Source organism: Apodemus sylvaticus, chromosome 10 (genome assembly GCF_947179515.1).
Source record: "Apodemus sylvaticus chromosome 10, mApoSyl1.1, whole genome shotgun sequence".
NCBI classification, from domain to species: domain Eukaryota; kingdom Metazoa; phylum Chordata; class Mammalia; order Rodentia; family Muridae; genus Apodemus; species Apodemus sylvaticus.
This window is the reverse complement of record NC_067481.1, coordinates 22,850,456-22,859,445: the sequence shown is the minus strand read 5'-3', so window position 1 is coordinate 22,859,445 and position 8,990 is coordinate 22,850,456. Positions and strand designations below refer to the sequence as shown.

The window sequence follows — 8,990 nt, the reverse complement described above, 5'->3', positions numbered from 1 at the left end:
ATCTTGACCTCATCAGTGACATTCTACCTGATCCTTCCACTAAGTGACTCAGCCTGGGCGGGATTCTCAAGTCTCCTCTGCTCCACATCCAATCTCTCAAGTTCTCAAACTTCTCCCCATCTCCTTAGTCACTACACCTCGCTGGACTCAGGAAAGTCAGAACACAAACCAGCTGACCAAGGAGATAACTCACCCGCTCCCTGGCTGCCCTCAGGTGGGGGGGGGGGGGGGTCTTCAGAAGAGCTAATAAAGAATGACAGTAGCCTTGAACAGTGGTTCCTTTCAGAACTCTAGGGGTTCAACTCTCCAAGACCCTGATAGGGTTTTTAAATTCCCATCAGATCTACCTTACCCTGACTAGGTCTTGAAATTCCCTCTTTACCAAGCCCAGAATGCTCTAGAATATCAACTCACTCAAAATACAAAAACAAAATAAAACTCCTCTCCCCTAAGAGTGATTTTGGTTACCGCCCCAGTCTGCTCAGAATGAGCCTCGTGTCTTGCCATAGTGAGTCCTAGAGCCACTGGGCCCAGCAGAAAGCCATACCTCTCCAGTCCTCTTGTGGCTATGCTGTGTCTTCACGTTTCAGGGCCCAAGGGCCAGCTCTTTCTGCAAACCACTTTGGCCAGCAGCTCCCATCTGAAGAACACGAGCTTCTGCTCAGAGGTACCGAGTCCTTACCACCCCCACCCCCACCCCGCCACCTCACTCAGCTTTTATGGTCTGAGAATTCCACAGCATTGCTTCTTCTCCCCCAGTGTGTTTGAGAACCTGTGGTTTATAGGAGATGCCCTGTCAGGCATACTGGGACAGGGTACTTCAGTGTCCCAGTCCATGCCTTTCAAGTATCACTTAACTGAGCCACAAAGCGAATCCCCCACCCCCACAAAACACCCCATTGGATTGGCTCAGCAGTCAGCATTTACAGATACTGTGCAGTCCACATAACAACACCCCTCCTGCTAACAACAGCACGTCTGTGGCCAGGCCCGGGGCTCCAGGCTATTATTAACTATCCTGCATTCTGCGGATTTTACTTTCAAGCTTCTCGGAGATGCTCAGATGAAAGTAGCCACATGGCTGTTATGAGCGATTATGAAAGTTGGCCAGAGAATTATTGCCAGACACCTGCCAGCTTTCCCAAAAGTCCGTCCCCGACAGGTGCCTGGATGAGTCTCGGCAGCCAACCAGCCACCTGTATCCCCCAAACTCCATGAGGGGACGCAATGCACCCAGCTCTCCCAGAGTCCCCAAAGAGCTGCTCAAAGGAACGTAGCTCGTGTACCCTGCTCTACCCCAAACACCAACAGCCCCAAGGGTACCATCCAAAAGGACATATGCTTCCAGAGATACAAAAACCAAAACTGGGAAGATGAAATGGGTTCCAATAGAGACATGGGGAATTATGGGACAATATATCATTGGGCTATTTATTACAACCTGCAGTCCTATCCCTAGGGTGGAACAGTGGGATTCCCCTTCCAGGAAGGCTAGGGAAGTCTCATACCCCTGATGGGTGGTCAAAACTGTCACACAAAATAGACAAGCCAAGTACCTGAGGAGTCTCATCATGGAACTCCACCTTCAGCCTCACCCTGCTCCTCAATTGCCTTGCTGCCACACCCAATGCTGGGGACAGACAGACAGAACCTCCTATTAGGACCAGATCTAAGGCCCTGCCCATCTACCACCTTGGATCCCAACAGGTGGCCAGGGACCCTGGGCTGCTTTCTGGCATGAGTCTGCCCTCTGCAGGGCCAAGGCAGGACGGACAGCCCCACAGGATGGGCAGACATGTACTGGTCCATTAACTGAGGGTGGAGCCTGGGGGATAGGGAGGTACCTTTTGCTCAAGGTGAGAAGCCAGAAGCTTCTGAAGACTTGCAGCATTGAACCACAATGGTAGCTTACCTGCTATGTTCCAGGCTTCCCTGCCAATCCACCAATGCCCACCTGGGAAACTGGCCTAGTGCTGGTGCTCTGGGACATCACAGGAACATACCCTGGTTGACTCTTTTATCCCATGAGCACTGAGATCTGTGACTCTTGTTCCTCTCCACATTCCTGGAGGTGAACACATGACCCTTGACAGAGTACCAGTCAGCTTCTCAAGAAGTATTTTGAAACTGTGACTCCCATCCTGTGAACTAGTCCGATCCCTTAGAAGGTCTTGGTCTTCCCGTGTGTAAAGCATACACGACGGTGACAGCTCTTGGGTTAAAGTAACATAAAGCTGAGGATCTGGGAAGAGCATGCACTGTGGGGTGTGCTGGCCTTTTTGGTCTGGTTGTGACCCTAGGGTCTCCTGCCTGACACACTCATTCTCAGTCTGACACAGAGGTGAGTCAGGTGACACTGGGTCATGGCTGTTTGCTCTGGGAAACAGCCATTGAGCCTGCAGTGGCCTGAGCACCTAGGACAACCCCCTAGGGAGGGGCAGTGTTGACCCAGCAGGTCTTTCCTCCCTCAAGTGTCACCCCACCAGGTGACTAAACTGACAGATGGAGTCCTAGGCAGAAAGACAGGATCTCCGCCCCACCCCTCCTACTTCCTACATCAGAAACCTGTGCCGGCCTTCTTCCCAGCTTAGAAAGGCTGCTGGCCAGCCTCACAGAAACACTGCCCCTGACTTGTCCCTCCCAACTTCCCTAAAATAACTCACAGAGCCACAGACTTGGTGCTTCTCCCAGTCCTTCCTGGGATCTAGGTGAAAGGCTCCCAGGCCAGACAGAGTCCCCTCCAGACTTAGGGGTCCAGCGCCTGTCATTGTTCCAACTGAATGACTCCCCTCATATTCTATGGAACATGTCAATACCAAGACAGGAAGGAAGCTTTGGCCTCAGGGATTGGAACGAGCCAGGGGAGCACAGCTTTGAAAACTACTATCCTTGACTGGGGTAAGGACCCCATTCCTTCCTGCCCTTGGTATTGTATGTTTGCTACAGCTTCCATTTTCCACAGTGCCTCCCCCCTCCATTTAATTCATCTTTCAGGTCCTGTAAATACAGTAGGTATGAGGATGTGAGTGGCCCAGAAACTCTTTCTACCTCAAAGTCACAGAACCAGAAAGGTCATGAGCGGAAGCATTACCCGATGACTCTTACTAACCCTGTGTCAGATTGTTCTGAATCCTCAGCTTTAAGAAACCACAGGGGAGGTAGCAATTAGCAGGAGAGGAAGTGCTCTTACCTAGTTCCTGTTTGTCCGAGAACGCCTTTAAAGATAGAGATTCTTTCTCCAGAATCAATCCAGTGTGGAGAATGCAACTGCACTCCATGAGTAACTACAGCCTCAACCCAAAAGCAAAAACACTGGGGAGCAAAAGGCAAGACCTGGTTTTCTGTAATGCTTTAGCTCCTGTCAGAGTTCTGGACGGCGTGAACATGGCCTGAGCCCTGCTCCCCCACACACACCTTCTACAGTGGAGACCAGAATGGACTCTGGAATGAATGGAACCTGCTTCAGCTAGCCCAGGCATGCCCAAGTGAGCCCCATGTGCCTAAGCTGCACGTGACCTGAAAGTAAGAAGAGTGTAAGTTATGCCAGGGGTGAGAGTCCCCTGGGAAGTTCAGAGTTGTCAGATCTTGGGAAAAACAGAAAGGAAGGCTATCTCAGGCCAAAATGGAGTCGTCAGCCTGGGAGGCAGCAGGTTGGGGCCGGGATGCCTGTTCTGGGCCACTATTTCCCCAAGATCCCTCCCCCTTTGGAATGGCCTAAGAGGCTTGCTCTACACCTGTCCTCCATACTTCCCCACCCTATGTCTATAGATGACCCCTTCGCAGGCCATCCTACAGGGAGGAATACTGAACTAACTCACTGACCCCTGCTTTCTATCTGGTGTGTCCCGTTTGCCCATATCTGATGCAAACGAACACATGGGAACCAATGCGGTTTCCCTGTCTGCCGTCATTGCACCAGTGTGCTCAGTGACCCATGTGCCTCACATCCTTCTCACATGGGAAGCCATTGGTCCCATCAGTTTTGGAGTTCTGATCAGCACAACTGTGCCAACCTCACCCGTCACCTGAATCAGGCCTCAGCAGAGGCCACCCTCAGAAATCAGGCCAGACACAAAAACATTTGCAGAAAATCAAGAAATTTTATTGAATCATCTATTCTCTGTAATAGACACTGAGAAACCAAAGAATAGGAAGAACAACGGGTTAGGGAGATGAAAGATTCCAATCAGGAGCGATGGGGAAGGGTCCACCCTCAGGGGTTGTCAGAGCCATGAGTCCTGGGGGACAAAGGGACTGAGCTTCACATCCTGCAGTCCTCTCATCCTACAGGTACCATCAGCTCTCCTCCTGTGGCTGCTGGAGGCCAGGGAAGGGACGCCAGACTGAGTTAATACTTTCGGAAATCCGGGCGACCAGAAGTGGAGGAGGGGGACACATTGGCACCAGTAGTGCTATTTCCTAAGACAGAGAGAAAACAAGGTGGTCAGGCTGGAGAACCCTCTACCTCAGACTGAACCAAGACCCCTAGAAGGCTCACAAGCTCCTGGGTAGTCAAGAGGTATGTGGGTGGGAACAACTCTATTATTGTTCCCAACAGTGGCTTTCTCCAAGACAACCCCATGGCTCTGTGGGGCAGAGACATCTATTTTGAAAGCAAAAGCAATAAGCTGACAATCAAAGAACTGTTTTCACACAACTTCTTCTCTCCTTGTACTTGAGAGCCAGGACTGCCTTCCTCTCAGCCCCCCTCCACCCAAGCTCAACAGCAGCTCAAACCACCTCCCACCGAGCTCGCCTTACCTCCGGAGTTGAAGCCAGTCATCCTGGAAGAGAGGAGAGAAGCAGCCATGAACAGAGGGCAAAAGAGAACAGGTGTTTCCTGGTCCCCTGATGGAGCAACTCTGCCACCTCCCAGAGCCTTGACTTGGAATCTTTCCTAACATGGTCTCCAGCCCAGGACTTTCTTTTCCTCTGAGGTATCTACCAGGCTTGCCTGCCTGTCTACCTGTCTTGCCAATTTGTCTGTCTGAAAACCCTCAAAAGGAGATACTATTGGACCCAAGATTCGGGGCTCAGTTCCCTGCCATCCCCTTTCCCCTAAGCCCGCAGGATGCCTTGGTCTCATATGAAAGCAATTAAATCATCATCCTTTCTCCTTGGTGCTGAGAACAGAGCCAAGCCAGCAGCACTCTCTTGGAGCCATACCGCCATCCTAAACCTCTATCTCAATGGCTTTATTTGGCCAAATTCACATCCTAACAACTTTTCTGGATTAAATGTTTCTTCCACATTCCTTTTCCTGTCCATCCACAACCAGAGGCCTGAATTGGGAAATACAAAGGTACTAATCGTGTTAGCCTGTGGCTGAGCAGTTCCTCTGTCTAACCAGGGAGATGAGGAGGGGGCTCTGACCCCAACATTTTGCCATGCTATTTAAGCTCAGACAGAAGTTGTCCCCTCTCTGACAAGAGGTAGGTGATCTCTCAGACCCTGCCTGTTTAGCCAGACACTGTGGCCACTCCCCCAGGACAGCAAGCACCAGGAACCTACTTAGCATCCTGGCCCTCCAGCAGGCTGCGGTAGGTGGCGATCTCCTGTTCCAGTCTTGTTTTGATGTCCAGCAGCATCTTGTATTCCTGGTTCTGGCACTCCATCTCACTTCGGAGCTCGCTCAGCTGAGCTTCGATGCTGCTGATGAGCCCCTGGATTTGTTGCAGCTGCAGGGCGTAGCGGCACTCCGTCTCTGCCAAGGTCCCTTCCAGGCCAGCTTTCTGATGGAGCAACAAGAAAGACATTATGGGGGAAGCCAGTCCCAAGGGAGACCTAGTAGTGAGGGTTACAGGGTGACGGGCAGCAGAGGGTACGCACCATGCTCAGCTGGGACTGCAGCTCAATCTCCAGGCCCTGGAGTGTGCGCCGGAGCTCTGTGATCTCTGTCTTGCTGGTCTGGATCATGGCAGCGTTGGAGGATACTTCCTTGCTCAGCTCTGCACTCTGAAAGTCAAGCAGAAAGAAGGGGGTAGCGGAGCTAAGGCCAGGCCTTCCCACCACAGACCAAAAGGCCAGGCCCCCTCCCCAGCACCACCTGGCTATGCGGGCTAGGAACACCAATACCTGGGCCTGGAACCATTCCTCGGCATCCCTCCGATTCTTCTCTGCCAGGGCTTCATACTGTGCCCTCATCTCAGCCAGCACACGGGTCAGATCGATGCCAGGGGTAGCGTCCATCTCCACATTGACCTGGCCTACTACCTGGTTGCTGAATTCCTTCATCTCCTGTGGAGTAGAGAAGGAAGATGTGAGAGGCTCTCCCTTCTTATCTCCGAGTGATAGCAGAATGTTCTGGAAGACTCTTTAGAATCTCTCAGCGAGTCGCAATGTCAGCCTGCAGCAGAGGACTCTCCTTGTTCATCAGAGGCGGCTCAGCCCATGGCCGGCCTGTCATCCCCTCTCACCTCTTCGTGGTTCTTCTTCAGGTAAGCCAGTTCTTCATTCAGGCTCTCGATCTGCATCTCCAGGTCAGTCTTAGCCAGGGTCAGCTCGTCCAGCACCCTGCGCAGGCCGTTGATGTCGGCCTCCACGCTCTGGCGCAGGGCCAGCTCATTTTCATACCTGGAATATTTTAAAAATTAAAGCACAACATGAATAATATTCGACGCATCCCACCCCCATGCACGGAATTCCTCTATGACTCCAAGGCCCTTGCTCCTGGATGCTCCAGTGTCCCCCATCAAGTGGCCATTCCTTTAAACTTTAGAGTCTAAAACAAGAGTCTTTTGGGAAAGACTCGTGAGGGAAATGAACTCACTTGAGCCTGAAGTCATCTGCAGCCAGCCTGGCATTGTCGATCTCCAGGACGATCCGGTTGTTGTCCGTGGTGGCTTCCAGAATCTACAACACATGGAAGGGACACTCTAAAGCTGTGCTTCGAAAGTATAACTCACCTTCTTACCTCTGTTTACACGGGGACAAGGCACCCTGTGAAGCAGGAGGCAAGGCTAGCTCTCTCCTCATTCTCTTGAATATTCCCATGAGGCCAGAGTGGGAGAGACCAATGATGGGCATTCCAGAGGACCCACCCACCCACTCTGCACATCTTCCAGTAGTCATATCTCAGAGCTGTCACCTCTCTAAGCCACTGTCTTAACAGCCTTCCCCTTCAGGTCAGAAAGGGTTCAGTGTTGACTCCATATGTATTCTGGCTGTGTCCCTAGAGCTGGCCTCTCAGATGAGCAAAGAGAAATAGCCATCCATTCGAATCTCTTGATCTTGGATCTCCACTTGAATGCCTGGGCATTTACAGTGTAAGAATTTAAAGCCTGTCCTGCATAACTGGGGCCTGACCCAGGCAAGTAGATTTCTGCTCTAACAAGTTGGTGTCGCAGTGTGATTGACAGGCCACACTGAGGGCTTCCAAGCTCTGTACCAGCCTGAGCCTCTGCCTCTTTACACCCTCTGAGTCATTGCCCCCTGAGAATAAGTCTACATGAGGTTTCTCCAAAATAAACAGTGAACAGCGATGTCTTTTCTCTGTCGGGTTTAGCCTTTCTCGGTGACTTTTTAAAAATGTTGTGTTTCCAAGTAAGTCAGCAGTAGGTTATAGCAACTGAGTCACAAGTAACAGTTCAGGAAGGCATAAAAAATATTGGCAGGAGTCATGACACCAATAAACATGAGGCGTGGGAGAGAATGCATTTGGGTCACGGCATAAGAAAACTTCAGTAGCGGAGACTCTCGGTAGTGCAAAATTAGAATATTCCCCTTGCAAGAAGAATGTCAACTCCATCCACACCTGGTCCACTGTGACACTGCATGGCCTGGCCTTTGAAAACTGTCCTGAGGAAAACTTCTTAGCATCAGAGGCCTCACCTTGGTCCGGAGCTCCTCTATGGTCTTATAATAAGCACTGTAGTCCCGCTCTGGACTGGCTGGGCTCTGCTTCAGATGCCAGTCCCGAATCTTCACCTCCAGATCGGCATTGGCGGCCTCCAGGGCGCGCACCTTTTCCAGGTAGCTGGCCAGGCGGTCATTGAGGTTCTGCATGGTAATCTTCTCGTTGCCAGAGAGGAGGCCACCATCGACACCTCCAAAGTCCCCAAAGCCACCGCCAAAACCTCCGCCATAGCTACCTCCAAAGCCACCTCCAAAGCCACCTCCAAAGCCGCCACCAACCCCTCCACCAAAGCCACAGCTCATGCCACCTCCATAGCCTCCAGCTGAGCCTCCAGTGACAAATCGAGAAGAGCAGGTAGAGATATTACGGCCTCCTCCAAGCTGGCAAGAACCAGCCCCAAAACCACCTCCATAGCTCATGGAGGAACTCTGAAAGCGGCAGCTCATGGCGGGAGCAAGAGGGTGAGAGAGAGAGAGCAGGCAGGAGCTGAACTTGACCAAGGCCAAGAGAAGACTGTGGCACTTCCCTGCCGTACCTGCCTTTTATGCATCCTCTGCAGGGGTGGGGCGTCCTCTCCCCCCCCCACCCTCTAACCTGATGCCAGCTGTGCCTCCTTTCCCACAAGTCCAGTTACCTCTACTCTAGGGTGGGTTACGTCTTTGGGGGTGGCTTTTTTTTCTTTTTAATCCTTAACAAAAGGGATGATTCAGAGGGAGCAGTGTTCTGCTTCAGACTTCTTTTGACAACCAAATTCTACTTCTCCTTTCCAGTTAAGAAGTTCTAGCCCAGCCCTGCCCAGTATTAGAACAGGGACTGTACCACCAGAGTCTGCCAGGGAGCCTCCTGAGGAGGAAGAGCAGGCTGCAAAGTAGCCCTGTGCTGGGTGAAATACCCATAGCCCTCACTACCCTTCTTTTCTACCTCTAAAATGGCTGGCTGGAATGTTCTGGAAACCCCTTAGCTCTTCATTTGTTCCAATGCTCCCAATAATTCTGCTGACAAACTTTGCTGATCCTAAAGATTCAACCACATTGGACACCTTTAGCCTAAGAAAGAAATGGTTCTAGGGGCTGGAAAGCTGGCTCTACAATTAAGAATATTTGGTGTTCTGGGCAAGGATCTGCATTGTGTTACT

The 8,990-nt window shown here is 51.5% G+C and overlaps 1 protein-coding gene across 1 annotated transcript; it reads right to left on the bottom strand.

The window, feature by feature from the left end:
- Positions 1–4,126: 4,126 nt before the first annotated feature.
- On the bottom strand, positions 4,127–8,351 carry Krt13 (keratin 13). Its single transcript, XM_052195143.1, has 8 exons — positions 7,831–8,351; positions 6,770–6,852; positions 6,417–6,573; positions 6,076–6,237; positions 5,830–5,955; positions 5,512–5,732; positions 4,762–4,784; positions 4,127–4,419 (listed from the first exon to the last, which is right to left on the bottom strand). Exons 1-8 carry the CDS (start codon positions 8,299–8,301, stop codon positions 4,349–4,351), a joined length of 1,314 nt encoding a protein of 437 aa, XP_052051103.1. The 5' UTR covers positions 8,302–8,351; the 3' UTR covers positions 4,127–4,348.
- Positions 8,352–8,990: the final 639 nt, after the last annotated feature.